The sequence below is a fragment of the Struthio camelus genome, chromosome 2 (assembly GCF_040807025.1).
Source record: "Struthio camelus isolate bStrCam1 chromosome 2, bStrCam1.hap1, whole genome shotgun sequence".
In the NCBI taxonomy this organism is placed as follows: domain Eukaryota; kingdom Metazoa; phylum Chordata; class Aves; order Struthioniformes; family Struthionidae; genus Struthio; species Struthio camelus.
This window is the reverse complement of record NC_090943.1, coordinates 68,576,679-68,597,124: the sequence shown is the minus strand read 5'-3', so window position 1 is coordinate 68,597,124 and position 20,446 is coordinate 68,576,679. Positions and strand designations below refer to the sequence as shown.

Genomic DNA, 20,446 nt, shown 5'->3' with positions numbered 1-20,446 from the left:
AGAATACCTCTGTAGACAGACGAGTCCTGCTCAGAAATAATTCAGGAGAAGCTGGGAGCAGAGGCCCTCGCTGGCATGACACCTCATGTGGAGCGCGCTCTGCTCGGGATTTCCCAGCAGAGGTCTGTCTCATCGGAGAGCCGACTTAACGCAGTACAGCTGTCGTTCTTCGCTTCCTGGGAAGAAACTCGCCAGAGGTAAAGATTCGAGACCAGCCATGCCTTTTCCAAAGTGCATTCCCAGCAGAAAACTTGGAGGAGTTATAATAGGAAAAAAATTTTTTTTTTTTCTTGAGTCGTGTGTTCTCAGAGTCAAACTGTTATGAAGGGTCTATAAACCAGTGCATACAGCTGTGCACTGGATAATCTAGATACTTATTTGTTCCCTGACTACAGTCCAGAGGCTTCTCTGTGACAACATATGAGTTCTGACTGGGCACTGGGTCTGAAAAATATATGTACGCATTGTCATTGCACATCTGGAATTTAGAATTGCTAATGGACATACTGTGATAGAAAAGAAAAGTGTCTGGCCAATAAACTTGTTTTATGTATTTATTTTAAAAAGCATTACCACATTTCTGGCTATTAGCCTTTCATCCTCTAGACTTTACACCAGTGCATCTGGAATGCTAAGCAGCTCTTTCAGAGATGCTGATATATCCCCAAAGGCACCTTTTTTATTTGAAATAATTTGAAAAACTACTTAGAAAAAAGGAAGGAGGTGTTTTCCCCTATGGAGGCTTACATACCTGGTAATTTATATCAGCTCCTACAATCTCAGAAACCACAGGTGCAACCATAACTCTCAGCCTCTCAGTTAACTTAACCTATCTTTGAGGATGCTGCTGGAAACGTGTATCTGTCTTTAAATAACGTATCTTGACGTTATTATACTAAAGAGCAATTACTTTGGAGGAGCTTGTTGCAGGACTAGCACTGGAGATTTAAGCACTTCAAGTTTCTGCCCGTTGCTTGGAATCCCCTCCTCATCACATCCACCGAACCTGCAGGCAGAACAGATGGCAGCAGTCTCCGTGCTCCTGTTCACGCTTACCAGGGTCAGAGCTTTCTTTTTGGTCACCTTGGCCTCTCCAAAGTGTCGAGAAATGGCAAAACAGGACAAATCAGACAGCTGCAAATGGGGAAAACTGCAAAAACGCTGCCTGCCCAGGCACACTCATAGGTGGCCGCCAGAAAATTAAATACCACAGTGATGCATGAAACGTATTTCAGTCAATTTAAAAGGCCCGTCTCCTCTTACTGGCCACCTTTACAGTTACGAAACACTGGCAGCCATGGCAAGTATTTCATTTATTTATGCAAAGGTCATCATCTGAAATGCTCCCCTGCACATAGGTAGTCATTCATTGCATTTATGTTTGCTTTTATAAATCTCATCCCTTTAGGTAATGTTCTGTGCACAGAGAGTATTTTCAAGACAGAAAGCAACTCCAAGCCATTGGCAGCAAGCAGTAACCCTTTATGTTTAGTGAGGATTTGTAGGGCTGGATTACTAAAATCTTTGATAACCAGAGACACATTTTCATTTACTTCCCTCAGGATTATGAATTAGGTTTGAACTGTGAAACAAGGGGTAAAAGATCAGCTTTTTATAGCCAGACCACCGAGGTGGTTTAATGGTAGCTGTTTTGTTGTCCACAGATCGGCTTCACAGGTACGCAGAGGATATGAAAAAAGCAACCCATTAACCCCCTTCCCACCATTTCTCACCAAAGCTCCCGCAATTGGCTTCATCAACAAAAACAGCACCCAGCACAGTCAGCACTTTATAAAGCTTTATTGCAAGATGTGTTTACATAATGCTGTAGAGGTGAGCTTTTAACTACTTATATCAAGAAATTTTGGACACAGGTCTGCGGCCAGTTTCCCGTGTTGACCTCGCATGGCACAGAAAAAAAAACAAAAACAAAAACGTGAATGCATCTTTCCACATAGTCAAGTGAGCAGAGCGTGGGGAGAAGAGGCAGAGGAGGGCTGCATTAAAAAGCAAATCCCCCTGGTTTACACTTAACGTGACAAAGCTTCTGAAGGATGGATACAAATTGTAGGTGAGCTTTCTGTGTAGTAAAACCTTAAACAGTAATTCAAGTTCTTTATCAAATAAAACTGAGAAACAAAACTGCAGTTTCATGGACAATTAAATTTAACATAAAACAAATTTACCTAAGATGAGAAAACAACAAAAATAAAAACTCAACCAAACAAAAGGACCTGTAGGTAATATCTCTGACCATGCATGGCTTGTTTTTTAAATTACAATTCACAGAATAACACTGCTGGAAAGCCTATTTTACACTATGCTACACGTAACACAAAAAAACATGAGTAGTGACATTTACACAATTTTACAGTATTTCTCCTTCGTCTAAGAAACACGTCCTTTTCTACTTTACATTTTTTTACAATTCCCAGCTCACAAAAAAGGACACTATACGCGCAAAGACAGTCTTTAAAAAGGAGAAATGCACCCAATGCTACACATAAACTTTTTCTTTCAAAGAAGCCTCTGTGTTAGATAGTGATTAAACAAAATATATCTCTATCTGCCACTCAATGTGAAATGGACTAATTAGAAATATTTTTTGCGTAAACATAAAACTATAAAACATCTCCAAAACTCCTTGAATTACTTGCTATGCAACTATTAAATTGCTTGCCAAAAACCTCTTGATATTGCATCTGAAATGCCAATTTAGCCAGTTGCTGCCCCAAACAAAAAAAAAAAAAAAGGTAGGCCTTACATAGTGTTCAAGTATTTGCAAATCATTTTCAACAGTGTCCAATAATCAAACATTTTCTCATATGACAATGATCCAGTTTTATTTTCTTTTTTTTTTTTCTTCAGAGCCTGCGAGTACCTGGCAGTTTTTCCTGCAGAGAAACATCAGCAGACATAGTCCTTAGATGCTGTTTCTGGTATCCAGATGTGGAAAACCAGAGCCATCTCAATACTGCACAGGGTCAAGTGCTATGCCTACATATGCACACACAACATAAGTGAAAAAGAGAGACAGGAATGGTGCTTGTGGCTCTGTCTGACTCTGCAAGCTTGCACATCCTTTAGTTAAAGGTAGGCAAAGTGTACGTCTGCATATAAGTTGTAATAGGAGGATGAGGGATGTGAAACTGGTAAGCTACCATCTTTACCCCAGGTCATCCCATTAAAATCAAGGCATTGTAGAACCACGAAGCATATACACATACGCATCTGAATGCAGACGAGCATCATGAGTCCAATTGGTTCTGAAGGATTTTGGATAAAGACACTTGTTTTTGTTACACGACAGGCCATGTCAGTGTAAAGCGGACACCCAACAAAAGAGCTGTTTCCTGGAACTACGCTGGCAGCGCGCCATTTCCATCGGCTGCATTTGCTGCATTCCTGACTTGTGCCTCATCCTCCCGGGTATGGTCACAGCACAGCACCCTGGGGATTGAAGGCTCGGTCCTGCCATGCACCAAGTACCTTGAGGGAGATCTGACCAGTCAGACCAAGACTCTGACTCTGAATTTCTGTTAAATTGGGGCATCAACTCGTATCCAGATATTCACGTGTGACTTTTTATAAAGAGAAAACCAAAGTCTTGTCCACTTGCATACCTGATTGCCTTTTTTGCTGACAGAGTCAATTAGTACTAAGATTTACAATAAAGGAGGGTTACAGAGAAAAAGAAACTTATTTTGAAAACTGCTTTTGATGATGTTTCAAATACTAATCAGAGCAAGAAAGACCCTCATTAAAACATCTTTTTTGCTGATTTGGGGTTATGGATAAGGATATATCAAACAGAAGGGTCACACGTAGCAGCCAGCAGGCTATAAAACATCTGGAATCCATAAGTCTGGTGCCTGGGCTTACTAAAAGGTGAAGAGTGATGAATTTAATTTTTGTGAGGGGATCTTTCATTCTGGATTGTGGCACACAGCATTCCTTGGGGGTATTTCTTCGCCCCAGCCCCATAACTGCTACTGAAACTTATCCCTCAGCTGGGAATAAGGGAATACAAAGTATGTGCAGTCTCCTTTTAGACCAAAGGAGAGGAAAGGAAATTAGGATAGCTTCCCTTTGGTGGCCATTTCATATGCTAAAGTTTACCTCAACATCCAAATCGGGAAGGTTTTATGATGATGGATAGACAGACAAGTTATTGGCAGCAGATGGGTGCTAAAATGAACACCAGCAGTGACTCTGAGACCTTGCTGGAGAAACTCTGGGGACTACATTTGCAGCTGACTGGTACTGTGAAAAAGATAAGAGAGGTAGTTATTATGGCTGTATGCATTTAAAAATAGCCATAGTAGCAGAACCCTAAAAGAGAAATGGGAACGTTTGTCACTACATCATGTTTCCAAGACTCTCATATCTGTCACAAAAACAATCTTTATCGCACACATTTTAGAACAACCTACACTTACGATGAGATCTTTTGATGAAGAAGAGGCAGGCAGCAACTCAAAACTCTGAAGCTTACAACATGAGTAGACAAACAAATGTATGCAAATATAACCAACTCCTCCACTTCACCTGGAATCTACTGCTTAGATAAAGGGGAACAAAATTATCTCCACAGTCAGGACATTCTGGCAGACTCAGAAGGACATAATGCTGCCTTAAATATTGGCATATTGGATCATCAGCCCTTTTTATTATGAACTGAAATAGAAATCTTTTCTGTAGCTATTGCATTCTTACTGTTTTGGGCCATCTTGCTGCAGTAAACATTGGGGACATTGGAATTGATTGTACTGTATACTACTGCATAAACAAGACCAACTTATCCTTCAGGAAAATTAATACCAATTTTACAGGTGTAGAGCAAAAGCTTAGGCAAAAACACAGAAAAACACATATGGTGGAATTATGGACAAGGAAAAATATGTTTCAGGCGTAATACGCTTGCAGCCAGGGAATCTGAATGGAATCTGCTTTTTTTTTTTTTTTTTCCTCTCCTGAATTTATTCTAATCCCCTTCTCCATATTTAATTTCCTGCAAAATAAAGTGTATGTTTTATAAAGTTTTGTACAATTTCTGCCCAATTCCTGCAAAATACATAAGTCCAACAATTAATAATTTACCAAATATGTTACTTCCATACCGTAAGGGCTGACATTCAGACACAGGTGATGTATTATGTCTAAACGAAACGCACTTGTTTCCTGTTAGCAAGCGGTCACCAACAGCAAACTACTTTTCACATTCAGCATATTTAAATGAAAATATACAACTTTAAAAACATACATAATTTTCTCCCTCCAATCAAATATTGGACCTCTGTCAATGTAAATGCATTTTGTTGCATTTGGGCTTCTTTTATCACTTTTATCACACAGGTATAACAGTTCAACATAGCCATTACATTCGGGTCTCTTCCTCTTGTTTCAGACCTCAGGACCTCCACAAACCCCCATTACCTTCATCTCTTTGTTCTAAGCATCCCTAAAAAAGATTTTAAAAGTTCATAGAGGTGAGCAGCACATAAAGATTCACTTTAAAATCCAGGTGCTATTAGGTTTTGTTTATTTTACAGTGAGATTAATTATGTGCCACTTCTTTCGGTTTCCTGACCAGCTTTCTGTTTTCATAGCTTTCAAATGCACAATACTTTTCATTAATTACACAACTATCGCCTTCTATCTGCTTATAAAATCGTCTTTTTAACAAACTGAGGGGAAAAACACATCAACTCGATGCCCTCTTTGAAGAACCTGTATTCATTATAGTGACTTTTTACCCTACAGACTTGACATTTGAAGATCCAAGGCAATGGTACATAGAATGAAATGTTACGATCAGGAGGGGAGATAGCATAGATAAAATTTTTCACCACGTATCTCATTGCAGTGTTGCCAGCTACCTGGTTTTCTAATCTCTTGGATGCTGTGTTCAATGTCATGTAATGGATGACCAAGGTTTCAAAGGTTTATCCTGTTTGGTGCCGCTATCCTGAACAATCTTCAAAGATTATCCTGTCCGTAAGGGGAGCAGAGTAACAAGGATAACTTGTGGACATACCTGACCTCGCTTGGCTGCCAGAAGCAACACAGCTATGACATTAGGAGTCCAGAATAGACTAATTACCCCTATTTTTCACGTGTATTTTGCAGCTAAAATTGAACCCTATGTTGCCATGACTAAACTGCTGCGGTTCCCCTGTTAACAAGTCTGAAGGAAGCCTCAGCTATGACTGCTATGCAGCCATACACTTAGTCTTAGAGGCTAAGGCAATGGCATCTTGTCAATCAATCAATCGGTCACATACAGGCTTTGGTTCAGAAAGTTCCCTTTTACATTACTGTTACTTTGCAGTTTTCTTCAAATGCTTCAGCATTGGATAGGATGACTGTGTTCGATTCACCTCCACGGATGTGAATGTCCTCCACTTAAAGGCAAATAAGTTGAGCAAAGGTTCTTCAAATACATGCTGAAGACGGTTATAAAAGTTACTTATAAAACAATGAGATAAGGGCAAACATATTGGCGTGTTCACTGTGGTACTCTCTCTCCTTACATCAAGGATAATCACAAAAAAGAGTACAGAACAGCAAAACACAGCAGGCTTTTAGCAGGGCTGTTTCATATTCAGATCAAATTAAAAAAAAAAAAAACTGAAATAAAATCACCACCACGTTATCTTGCAGCAGAGAAAAGCAGCATGAAGGGCATAGGCAAGTGAACAAAACTTCTTGATCTTAACATCTGAATGTATTTATCTAGTGTGTAAATTGTTGGCATAGATTTCTTTGAAACTGCACAAATGCACAGCATACCCAGAGCTCAACAAGAGGGAGGCACTCTGTGTCCTCTCTCTGTGTGCGTGGTGCTATGTACAGTATGAGTGTGCATTAATACACACGAACTCAGGATCCTAAACTTTTCACTTGTATTGCAGGCCATCTGCTGCCCCACAGGCTGAACTCCATTGACTAACACTGAGTTCCTACCAAAAGACATTTTGTCTTCCTGTCCAGGTGGAACGCTAAGGCCCCTGGGTGAAAATCACTGTCCCATTAACTTCAGCAGAACATGATTTCACACCACAACTATACGCGTATAGATACACGTGCACGTATCCACACATTCATTCTGTACATATACAAAGGTACACATACATTTTTACATTCTTTGGTGGCAAAATTTGAAAAAAAAAAAAAAAAAAGAGGGTTGCCCAGACTGTGCACTTTTGCTTAATTAATCTACTTCACAAAGATTGGGGTAGTTGCAACAGGAATTATTCTGCCTCTTTAAGGACTGTTCCTTGCATTGACAAAATGCCATACTTTAACAATGACTAAAACAGGGCACAAGGAAAGCCAACATAATAAACACAGCTCACAATGAAAGATAACTCAGAGAGAGCTCCCTCGTACCCACATCAACACATCGTGAGAGAAGAAGCCATAAGCTTTCACCTACGAGCACCCAAACGCTTTCTTCGTTACTGTCAGATGTAGTGCCTAGCTGTGACACACCCTTCTTCTGCCCTGGTTGTGGGTTTTCTCTTTTTGTTTCTTATTAAAAATGAACTAACAGAGGACGGGACATTGGGAGCAGCAGACGAGGCTGGCAGGACAACGCCGCACCGAATGACTGTCAGCCTGAGTGGTACAGATGACGGCTCTTCTCATCGCCACCTCCGGGACATCAAACCTGCATCTCAGAGGTGCTGATCAGGCCCAGTGCTTTGGCTTCTTCCGGTGTCAGTCCACTCTTTAGCGTCCTTCTTACTGTATGGTCATAAAATCCCAAGGCAGGCCAAAAAAAAAAAACAAAAACAAAGACCCAAACAATTAGAAATAATAATTACACAAGGCTTTCAGCTGAAAAACAAACTCTAACATGCAAGCTGAATCAAACCAAAAGTTGCTATGTACTCAGGGCCTCAAATTCAGAAATACTGAGTAATGCCCTACGCCAAATCATTGGGAACATCAAGTACCCAGCAACTCCAAAAAACTATGGCATAAAAACATTTGTCATTTGACATTCAGTCAACAAAAACTTCTAAGGAAAAATACCACAGCATTTTAAGAAAATTTGCTCTCTAAAATTGTGTCAGTTGGTTCTCAGTCCATAGACAGAATTATCTACCCTATTATTTTGTACAGTTTCATAAAGAATTTTTAAAAGACCTATTGGATCTTTATAGGGCTCTATTGAATTTATCCCTATTAAATCCTATGAGGCCCTTCTACAAGGTGTAAAAAAACCAAAAAAAGATTAAAATGTGACAACTTTGTTGTCAGTTCCAGTCCTTACAAATAATGCCCTCATACTTGCTGCCCTTTCTTCTGCAATTCCCCTGTCCTACCTGCATCTGCATCATCTTTGTCATTACCAGTCTGCAGCATTTTAGCTGAATTTAAATGATAAACTAGGTCAAAATATTGTTTCTTATTTTGCTACAAAGTTGCCTGAACCCCAGCTGTGACATAAAACTTTTAAAATTTTTGTTTGCCTTTTGTTTTCAGACACAAGGGACTATGCGACTAAACACACTAAGCATCACTGCCTTCCTAGTTTTTCTGTCACCATGGTTTTCAGGTGAATGCACTTTGGTTCAAGGTGCAAATGGAGAAACCCAAAGTGTCTGTTCACTCTACATTTTTGTTATCCCCTCAGTACAACATTGGCATTTACAAGTTTATGCTGCATGCAAAGTGTAAATCATGTCTTATGTAGAACAAAATAAATTCAGAGCCCCAAACAATGAAGAAATCTAAAGTATACCCTAGAGAAACTGTTTACAAAAGTGGTTAAAGACTTCTTGCATTGCTCTCACGTTGTATAATTAGGATCTCCAGCTTATTAAGAGATTTACTCTGTGCAACTGAAACTAGGTGGTCACATTAAAGGGTCTAGCAGCAGTGAGAGGAGCGAATGGATTGGCATGGAAAAAAAGGAGATAAGAGAAAGGAAAAGTATGGGGGATTTGAACATTCTGCACCATGCAGGTAGGATGAATGTCATCTATGTTTAGCAGTCAAGCTACTTTCATGAATTACTGAGGATAATTAAGTGAACCAGGAGTGCCACACACGTAATTGTTCCTCCTCTGTCAAACCCTTAGTTGAAGGTGTTTCTTCAAGGCTCGCTCCACCCTCCCATAGTATTTGCATAATTTATTAAACACCACTAGGCACCTGCTTGGCTGCCTTTTATGATATGCAGCTCTCCCCACTTTTTCATACAGTCATGATCAGCAACATCTACCAAGTTTAACAGTGCTTAGCTTAAAGCAGCACAACACCAAATGCAAATGGTAAAGTAACATTAAGAAAGACTAAAAAAGCGCTACTGGAAGAGGGAAATACTTCAATGCATGCCTTAGTCTCTCTTCCATGATGCACAACACCCAATACAGAGTTTTAAGTCAGTCCTTAACTTTTGTATGCTTTTTGACTCCCCAAATTTGATGTCCAAATATCCACAGTGACAAACATCCATTTCCAGCCGTGACTTATGAAACACCTTAGGGTTTTATAGCCTCGGTGAATCACACGCTATTTACTTCTGTATCAAAATGAACTATATCAGGGATGAAAGAACGCAAGCAAGAAAGCTGCAGCAGAAACGTTCCTGTCTCATCAGAAGCGAAGGCTTCCCTGAGTGGATCACCTTCTGAGCTGCCAGCGCTGCTGCTCTCCTGAACATGAGTTCCTTTCTACACTCTCTGTAACACGCAGCCAAGCAGGTATCATAACTAGCTTGGCTTTGCCAACAGAGCGGTGTTAACATGGACTAATACACATTGATTTTCAGAACTAATTAGAGACCAGTCCAAAATCTCTGCTGCCAAACTCAAAGGGGGATTGGACCTTGCTCCCTAAGAGATTATTCCTCTTCTGTGGACATGAATTATCTGGAACAGCTATATTGTTGCAGTAATGAAACTGTCAATCATAAGAAAAAATATATGAGTACAAGAGACTGAACTTGCACAGGATAACTCCCTAGAGTACAGAACCTCTAAAAATGAACTAGAAAACAAGCTAGAACAAATTTCTGCAGTTTAGATTGCTCTGTAGAAGCGCCGAATTAAATGTATTCATGATTGCTCTCACGCATATGTACCCATTTCACTCAGACCACAACAACCTTTGTAAAACAAAGCTATTTTCCATACCACATGGTAAGACAGGAGGAATGAGAGAACAAGCAATCGTTATTTCTATTTGCAAATATTTAATAGGAACTGAGGTACTCTGCTAATAGTGGTCACACACTGTATAAAATAGAACACACAAAATTTGATCTTATTTATGCCACAGTAACTCATAAAATGGTTGAGGTTGGAAGGGACCTCTGGAGATCACCTAGTTCAACCCCTCTGCTCAAGCAGGGTCACCTAGAGCATATTGTCCAGGACTGTGTTCAGATAGCTTTCGAATATCTCCAAGGATGGAGACTCCTCCACCTCTCTGGGTAACCTGTTCCACTGCTCAGTCACCTGCTTGGTAAAAAAGTTTTTCCTTATGTTCAAATGGAACTGCCTGTGTTTCAGTTTGTGCCCATTGCCTCTTGTCCTGTCACTGGGCACAGCTGCAAAGAGTTTGGCCTGTCCTTTTTACACCCTCCCTTCAGATATTTAATTCCTGGGACACATGCAGTTGTAAATAAGCAAAATGGTCTCTTTTGCAACCTCTCAGTGTGATTGTTCTATTATCTCAGGTATCTCAGATTGTTATCTCAGGTCTCTCCTAAAACACAAAGAAAGATGAGTTGAATTTAAGACATCTCAGTGACTTGAGCTTTTAAGGTCAGCAGTTACGAGGAAACAGATCCAAACAATGTAAGACTTTGGCAGTTGCAACGTGACTGTTGAGAAGATGGTTAATAAAAAGCAAAGACATAAAGAATCTTTTCAGTGACAGAAAGGTTCCCATAAACACAGTCAGCTGCTGACTTGTATAAACTAAGCATGTGGGGCCAAATACTGCAAAGTACAAAGCTGTCCACCATCAACAGACAACCTGAGGGATCACAGCTGACAGGATTATGGTCCAGACTGAAATGAGTGAATTCTTGCCCCTAATATGCAAAAGGCCAGTCTTGCACAGCTGAATACACTTGTAGTGTGCACTATTTTGTACTTAGGTAAGTGAAAGTGGCCTGATAAAGGATCTCTCTATATGAAAATTAGATATAATATGTGCAGATTACTAACATCAGAAGACACAGCTGAAGGATGCAACTTTTTCAGTAGTACCACAAGAGCAAGTTCCTGCCCCGTTGTACTCTCTGCACTGGCGTGGGGATGAGGAGGCCAGGAGAAAGCTGAGTTTCTCTACAGGAGCGGGGACTGCACTGGGACGTGGGCGAATCTTGTCTTGATATGGTGTTAAACAGATGTCCTCAGACTTTTTTCTGTATCCTCATAATGCACTGAGTTCCTTTACATTACAAGAGGTTATGAATGATTTCAGTCATCAAAACTGAATGCAAAGAGACATTTTCCTTCCATGTTTTATAGGCCTTGAAAAATTAGGTTTCTCAAACTAGGTCTATACTCTCCTCTCTTCACTGAACTCTGTCGTGTCTCTAACTGGACTAGACATAATATCTTGGCTTGTAAAACTCTTGGCCTGCTGCAGATCACATTAAACTGAGTTATGGAATGTATTTTAGAGGCAGTGACAATAAAAATAAGGCTTTCAAATGACCTTTTAGGTTCTTTAAGCAATTTTTAAAACATTTGCTAAAGAAACATAAGATAGAGAGAAATAATTTTTATTCTTGTCACAAGCAAGGCCTGCTGCAATCCCATAATCAAGAAACCACATGTCGTATTTAGGGGGTCAGAGGGTATGAGGTTATTTGCTCATCAGGAAATCAAGAATTTTATTTGATATCCTGGCAGAATGCAGCATGCTTATGATGAACTTAATGAATTTGACCATGTCTGTTGGGTCAAAAAACTACATAGATACATAGCCCTTGCAGAACTACGGTTTTTTCAAAAAGGAGGAACTGCCCTAAGCATAGCTTTGTCAAAGAATATAACTAATTTAAATAGGGGTTAGTAGATTTTTAAAGGGCAAACAGCATCCCTGATTTCCCCTCCCCCTACTTTTTTTTTTTTTTTCTGTCCTTAAGTAAGGGGCAGTAAAGAAAAGCCCAGCTGGTGCCATTTATTCTTGCATTTGCAATGGCTTTTGGCATATGTGTCTACAGCATTTCTGTGGACATATCATTTGAAATGCATAGGTATGACCATTCTGCTGCTGGAGAAGTCACAGAATTTCATATCATTCTTACTGTAAAAGGATGTGGCGCCCACAGGACTTTCTTCAGGGCCCAGCTGCAAAGGTAACGCAGTTACTAGTTGCTGATTTGAAATGAAGAAAACTGTAAGTGGCTGTAAGTTACATAGAAAGGACAGCAGGAAAATCAGATTATATGAGGCAACACTGGTGAGCTCCATCATCCCATTTGCTACCCTTCCACACACAGCTCATACACTCAGTCTATTTTCTGATATATGTACATTTAATATATCGTCTTGGATTTTACACAATGAGTCCAGCAATGGCAATCTGCAATATAAAAGCTTAACCTAGATACTCTTATTTATTCCTTTTAATCTTCTTCTGCATTTGTGAATTTTTTTACATCACTATCTGTAATCTTGCAGTAAGCAGTACTTACTCTCAAGTATGCTCATATCGTTGGCTAGCATGAGTAAGCCTAAATTGTCAAAAGCAGTATGTGCAGAGCTTTTCTTAAGGGGATTTGTGCGTGAATTTTTGGATTTTAACAAGTACCACTCTGAAAAAGTACAGTCAACTGTAAAGTGTTCTCTGGGCAGGTCAGCCATGTAGAAAACTCGAGAAACCAAGGTATTATTGCCCTGCAGCTTTGCTTCCAGTCCCAGTAGCATCCTATGGCCGGCACAGTCTCTCCCAACAAACAACTGTATTGTTCAACCATCTCCTGGTGTAACGCATGACCTTCTGAGACGTAAAGAGGAAGCTAGCAGTGGAAAAGGACAAAGTGGCTTTTTGTAAGAAAAACTCAACTTGTTTTTCATCTTCAAGTGGGTTGTGTTTTAGGGAACAACAAACATATTGCTTTAGAGAACCTGGGCTACATGAAGAAGATACTGTTTTTAAAGCAATATTCAACATGTAGTTGAAACTGTTGAAGTTCAATCAAATGTTTGCAGCTACATCCTTATAGCTTTATGCATTTCGCTTATCGTCCTCTGGAAAGTGTCAACGGTAAAGCAAAGAAAGAAATCTTTCCTCCCTTGAAAACCTTCTATGACAAAAATCCTCTCACTTTCAGGACCTCTGTGGAAGCCACTGTAAAAAGCTACTACTAAAAGCAATTCTGCTGCTATCCCTTTCATCACTTCTCCCACTTAACTTCATCAATCAGAAGTGACTCCACTATTAATAGGCAAAGCATTGGGAGCATACAGCTTACTAACAATTCAGTCTAAATGAAAGTGCTACACTTCATACTATTTGCAAGATTAGACTGCGCTTTGACAATGCGCAGAAGGACAAAAAAGGCAGGAAATGGGATACAGAAAGTAAGCCATCTAACACAAGTGTTGGGCACACAGCCTCTAAATTCCATTTGAAGTTTTAAAGTGACTTAAAGTCTATTGTAAAGTGATGTATTATTAGGTATTAGACTTTCAGTAAGGGGATAGCTCCAGCTTATAAATGCAGAACTGTCTGTTCAAGAGGGACTTGGCAGTGAAATGTGACCATCTTTGAACACAAAGGCTGTGGAATGCAAATTAATTATCTCCATTAGCAATTCACGTTGGGAAATAAAACATTAAAAGGAATCATGTCTACGAGACGATCAGATTAAAAACAACCGTGATCAAAGCAGAATCTTGTGAGCGTGCGAATCGGTTGGTATTATGCTACCTAGAGAGAGCCACGTAGATTTAAATGTTTGATGTCAATTGTTTGAAAAAGTAAGGTTCTCTTTCATGTTGTACGGCTGCGGCAAAATAAAACTCAGAGCAGCTTTATGTGAACCTGTTTTTTCATCTCCTAACAGAGACTTCCCTCCAAATCCATTTGACACTCACATTTAAACATAGGCAAAATTCCTGCCCTCATAAATCCTTATGTTAAACAACTTCAGGGCAGCAGAGGGCTCTCTCTGGCAACAGCGGTTTTGCTATGCTCTTCTGGAAAGCTGCATATGAGGCCACTTTTGTTATTGCACTTCTTTTGTAAGGCAACTTGTAAAGCAACCTTGTACTTCCTTATCTTTTCTGGTTCTCAAATGAAGTACTTTCTGTAACAACAGTGTGATCTAGTCAGCCAGTAACTTGCTGCTGCTGATTTCTTACTCAGATGCTAGAAAAAATCATCTTTGAGGAAGGAAGAATGATATAAATAAGGAGCATTGCTGCTGACCTGGGGTAAACTTGAAAGCCATTTTAATAGGGAAGAAAACCAAACCAAATACATATTCTACCAATTTAAGGGTAACAGTGTGCAACCTATACATTATATTTTAGTACTTGAAGTGCTATATATCGCAATTTTGGGAATGAATCCTGTGCCAAGAATTCAAAGCCTTGAAACATACCTTTAAAATATGGCAGCTAAAAAGCAAACAGAGAGTAATGTGAATGAATTCATGGAAAGAGCAAATGGCAAAGCGGCAACAATGAAATCAGCTATTTGTATCTCTTGGAAGAAGAAAACTAACGATTCAAAATCAGCTTTTTCTACGGAACTACAGTTGAAAAAGTAGCAAAAGTGTTAATCACAACGAAAGTATTTCTGTAGAAAATGTCAACACCAATCTTCTCTGACCTGGCAAGACTTCATTTCCTACATATACTTGTACCTCCTACTTCTTACCATCTGCTCATCTCTTGCCAGTTTGCCTTCAGCTTGTTCTTTCTCGTAATAAGGAAAGCGCCATTTGGCTAAGAAACGGCCAGGGAAATTCGAGCAAAGGTGAAAGCCTTTGTCAAGAAGCCTATGGGAAGTTGCAGCGCATTCCCTCTTTTTGATTCTTCCACTGGAGAAGAACTTCCAGGTGGGACCACTTCCACCTGGAGGAGACATGGCACGAGGACATGGCAGTGGTCTGGTTACGTTGTGGGATCCTGCCGGGATGTATTATGAGGTAATTAAAGAAACAAATCAAAAAAGGGCTATAGGCTTTATGTACTACCAGTGTGTACTCTTTGCTAAGACTGAAGTCTGACCAGTGGCTACCTCTGCCTCCACAGAGCAGCACGCCTGGGCAAGCATTTAATCACATGCAGTGGCAGCCACTCTAAAGTCACTAAGGACAACTCACTACAGCAGCAGTTTTCTCCCTGTCCCTGCATGATGTCTTCTGTGCCTGTGTTTATAATATAACACACCTGGGCATGTGAATGTAGTGCTCAACATCTCTCTGCTTTTTCTCTGTAAACCGAAATAAACAGGGATAAAAGATATGTGATTTTTATAAAATTGTGTATTTAATTGTGCCTTCCTCAGTCAACACAATGACTTTTCACATTCCTTTTATTTTTTTTTATAAAAAAAGAGCTGCTTAATTTTGAACAATACTAGATTCCACAGTATCTCTCAATACCCGTAATGAAATGCAGTGCAAAGTCAAGGAATGTATGCAAATTGTGATGGTGCAAAGTAGGTTACTTTTATATCTGGTTTTTCTTTCATAAGATAGATAAAGCTGTTTCAAGCAAAGTCTGAGGACATGTGCCTAAAAACAAATAGTCTGCATCAAAATAAAGTTTATTACAGAAAGGATACAGATTCCTCTGAAATAGTGACTGGAAAATGAATTTAAGCCTCTTTACAGGTAACTTTTTTACTAGGCTTTTAAACTAGGCTTTCAAAAACTCTCTTGTTTGAAGAATACATAATGCAGAATTGCACAGAAGGATGATTATTCCACTTGCATGGTGCTAAGACCAGGAGAACATTCTTGAACAAAACTTGAGATCCCAAAAGTTAAAGGATGCACCTTGAAAAGGGCATACTCATGGAGACGGTCAAGCAAATACATAGGTAGTGTACTTTTTTTGATCAGTTAAAAACAGAACGTCTACCTTCATCTTAATTCGTTAAGATTACAGTTATTTTAAAACAAAGCTATAAAAATAAATCAACTACACACTGCAAAGCATAAAGAAGCGGCACATTCATACTTACATATTTAGGAAAAGCAATAATACCATCAATTACAATTATATATATAGTCAATTGTAATTGACAAAAAAAAAAACCCAGAAACAGCTATTCAGTCTCATGCTCAAAATAAATACACTGATTTAACACTAAATTAAAAATCAAGGTGAGACCTACAGGCTGGTTAAATTATTTGACCTCTGTCTACTGTTCTTTCCCCTACAGCTGTTGATACATGGTCTCCAGCAGAGAGGAGATACAGGACTACATAGGCCTCAACCTGATCAGTTATCTCAATTTCCAGGACTTACTCTGAAAATAAATGAATGAATAATAAATGTAGCTTATTATTATTTGTATTTATTATTTATGTATGTATTTATTTATTTATTGCAGACTATGAAGGTATTTCTGTCATTTTTGCCATGATCTTACCATCCTGTGCATGAAACAATGCCTTACATGCCTTAAAAGGCATCAAAAAGGTACGAGGAGTCTTGGCATCTATTGAAGACAACCTCCCAGATGCCAGTGTTTTAACTGCTTTATCTCACGATTTATTTTCCGCTCAATAATTAGATTTTAATTACCTAGATATTGACGATCTGAAGACTCAGGACTTTGTGTGAGGATAAACAGCCTTTGATACGGAATACCATCTGTGATACATTTACTTTTTCTAATCGGGAAGATTTTGTGCAAAATATGCATCACTAACTAGATTATTCTGCCCCCTCCTCTAACTCCTGATAGAAGCCAGTTACTCAAATCCTAAACAATTGGTTGCAAATTCTACATAAAGTTGCTCGCCTTTAAAGCATTTTATGCAGACTTGCTTCTTGTGTCAGGTTTTTATTTTTTTAATGCATAATTTCCATTAACTCCTGCTTTTAGTCAGGCTATAAATACCAGGAGAACAGTCTCCCTCCTGGTATTTTGGCAATTCTGTATCTTTTCATAGCCAGAAAAAAGTAAGTGGAGAGACATGAAAATGAAAAATAATGAAAAAAACAAAGAAAAGAAAAAAGTTAACTGGAGCACCCTATGAATTCCAAACAAAAATCACACACCTCTGGATTCAAATAATCATGGATCCAATGTTGTGTTTACAAATATGTTTCCAAAGTAGCAGTGCATGTGTTTTCAAAACTTGTCTCCGGGCCTGGTCCTCTGGCAGCGTTCTCTCCCGCATTTTGGCACCTTTTGACAGTGTGCTTGCTAACTCCTATTTCACTTCTACCCAAGGTGGAGTTTAGTATGAATATCTGACCTGGGATGTTCTGTAGTTAAGTTTAGCTCAATCACCCTGAGCTTACTTGTCTAGGATTCAGATACTCTTGATTCAGTTCCTGTCTCCTCCACGGTCCACTTGTAGGAGCCTGACAGATTACTTGATTTGTGTCTCAGATTAATTTCTGCAAAATTAGGACAATAAGAATTTCCTACTCCCCACAAGACATTACACAAATAAATAAATGAATCCTTATGAGACGTTTCCATATCTCAGAAAGGTCAGACACAGGGTATAGTATTAAGCTAGCATCTGCTTCCAAAACTTAATAAAAGAACAGGGCCTTATCATCCTCTCCTGTCTCTTTTTTTTTGAACATCAAAACTAATTTGGATCAAGTCCTCTCATTCCAATATTGGATTAAATTCCTAGTCAATTATTATCTGCTCCAAATCCATTTCTCTAACTGAAATCTGCAGCAGATTTTAATTTTAAGAGCACACACACAGATAAATGCTCTGAGATAAAACAAGAGCCTCTTGCTATGCTGCTTCCTCATTCAGTGCCTCCGGCAGAATCCAGCACAACGGCCACTGGAATACGTGCTACTTGCCATCGACTATGAGAGTCACACCTGGGTCCTACATTACGTTATACCATTCAGACCCAGCTCAAGGGTCAGCTCAAGGTCCAAGGGGAAACAACGCTGTATAGTCAAATCATCTTTAAAGACCTATTTGCTTGGCGCAGTTCTCTGAAGCAATTTGTTGGCAAGAGCATGTCGGGATTCCCCACTCGTTGACAGCTACCTGGACTTTTAGGGAGCCAAGAAATGCAGTTCCAAGTACGAAGGCTGCTGATGCTAACAGTTTGTAATGAAGGAGGAAGATATGAGAAGGTTCAAGTGTAGTCCTCCTTCCCTTGAGCTGACTGCCAGTGAGATGGTCTGGTTTTGCTATCCTGTGGCTCTAATCAATATTTGAGCAAGGTAATGAAACCTGAAGACTTTCTCTTGCAACTCATTTTCTGAGCCACCTCAAGGTCATTCACAGGGGTCAGAAATCAGCCTTGTTTGGCTCAATATTTCCAAGTACTGCTCTATCTATGCCAGAATTAGTGCACATACCTTCTGTATCATGATGATACATGATTAACTAAACTGGAGAGTGATTTTTGTGACCCTCAGGCATGGAAGCAGTATCATACTCCTGACACAGACCCACTCATTTCAATGGGACCAACACAGAGATGGCAACTGCATAAGAACCTAGTCCTGAGAATGGTTATATGTTAGGAGATGGATGTTTTAAACAAATAGCCACAACAAGAAGGAAAATGGCATTAATTTCCTATTTGTCTTTCACTGAGGATTTTTTAAAATTAAAATGTACTTACGTAAAGTTTTTATCCTATGGATGCTACTGCTTTTTCAGATAAAAGCAGTTGCCACAGGCTGGTTCATTGTGGTATGAAAGTCTCATTTACTAACAGGATTTTCTAACCAGTCTCTCTTTTCGTTTTTGTTTTTTTAATAATTTCTTCTGTTATCTCACTTCTTGTCACCTTCACAGCAAACTCTGGTTATCCACCTTCTCTTTACTTTTTAAAATTCAGTTCTCTTTCTGTTAAATAACTTCCTGTCTTGACTCTTGTTTTCTGGAATCAGTGGTGTATCACACAGAAATTTACATTTTTACTCCCCCAAATCCAGTGGTGCATAGTCAGTAACAATGTTCCATAAGCTGCTAAAATTAACTTTAGCTATTGTATTCATTGGAATGCGGACTATCAAATACTGTGATTCTTAAAATTTCCTTATTTCAATTTTCCTTTGCACTCATTGTTTGTTATGGCATAATTTGTGAAGGTCATCCTAACCTTATGGGAGAACCAGACAATTCTGATTATGCTATTTTTTAATTTTTTGCTAAGTTGAATAGATCCTCGTAGTGTTATAACAACCTTTCTGACAAAAGGCTGCCCTCAGTCTTCAAGAATGGAAACAGCATATTTTCAACCCCGATTTGTATTTTATGCTTTTAAAATATGCTGAACCAATATCCCTAGAGGCTAGAGTCTGTTGTTCATACATAGAATAAAGACCTCAGAGAAAAAAACAGCACAAGCTTCCCATGGCAACTTGCCTTGAAGCTGTCTGTGAAAGACCACCACGAGGGGTGACAGAGCACTTCAGTTTCTGTGGCTGGTTCAATCTTGTGGCTTTCTGATGAGGCTTCTAATGAAACAGTACAACTGCAACGTTCTTTTCTCATATATAACAGCAGCCTAGTGTGCCTGGTGCGCAGGTCACTGAACGCCCATGATGAGGCAATGACTTCCAGTTGTTATTGTACTTCTATGCATCTAATTTTGTCTTTAAAAACCTTCAGTGTGTAAAGGCCCAGCACAAAACACAATTCTCTCATTGCAGATCATCACAGGCACTCAGACTTCGTGTGCCTACCATGTGCCTTAACTTGCTATAGTCATTTCAGCTCCTGCTGAACAAATTCCTTCCTACTAGTTCTCAGTCACCTTCAGTCGTATCCGGATTTATCAGTGACCCTTTGTATTTTCCACGGCTATACCAACAGATGCAGACGTTTCCCTCTGTTCTTGGACACCTCACTGCCTTGTTCCGCCTCACATGTTATGCTTCTGCTGACTGCTTTGAGATCTCAGACTCTTCCACATCATTAATATCTAACCAAGCTCTCTGCCTACCACCTACAGTTGCACTGCTCAACAATTGCAAAAGGTAAAGTGGTTCAACTGAACTTGTCAAAATACCTCATTTTCCCATTAAAACTATTTCTTAAATGTAACTGAACCTTTTCCTGTTTCTATTCTACTCCTAATTATAGATGAGTATCACTTGCTTTTACTTCAACTTTTTCTGTATTTCCCTGTCAAATGCCTCTCCCATGAGAACCTTGCACCTGAACCACAGGAAATATTTACAGTGTAAATGAATATAAATCTTTTGGGTTTCTGATTTTGCTAAAATACAGAACTCAGTGCAGGTTCACTGAAAACTTTGCTAAATATTAAGTGAGCCTCATG

General features: G+C 39.3%; 1 protein-coding gene across 9 annotated transcripts in view; it reads right to left on the bottom strand.

Moving 5' to 3' along the window:
* Positions 1–1,784: 1,784 nt before the first annotated feature.
* FHOD3 (formin homology 2 domain containing 3) overlaps positions 1,785–20,446 on the bottom strand; it is a 414,657-nt gene continuing 395,995 nt past the window's right edge. For all 9 annotated transcript variants that reach the window (XM_068936172.1, XM_068936173.1, XM_068936165.1 and 6 more), the window contains one exon: positions 1,785–7,749. In XM_068936172.1, coding sequence (XP_068792273.1) covers positions 7,667–7,749 — 83 coding nt within the window. In that variant the 3' untranslated portion in view covers positions 1,785–7,666. The remainder of the gene's footprint in view (positions 7,750–20,446) is intronic.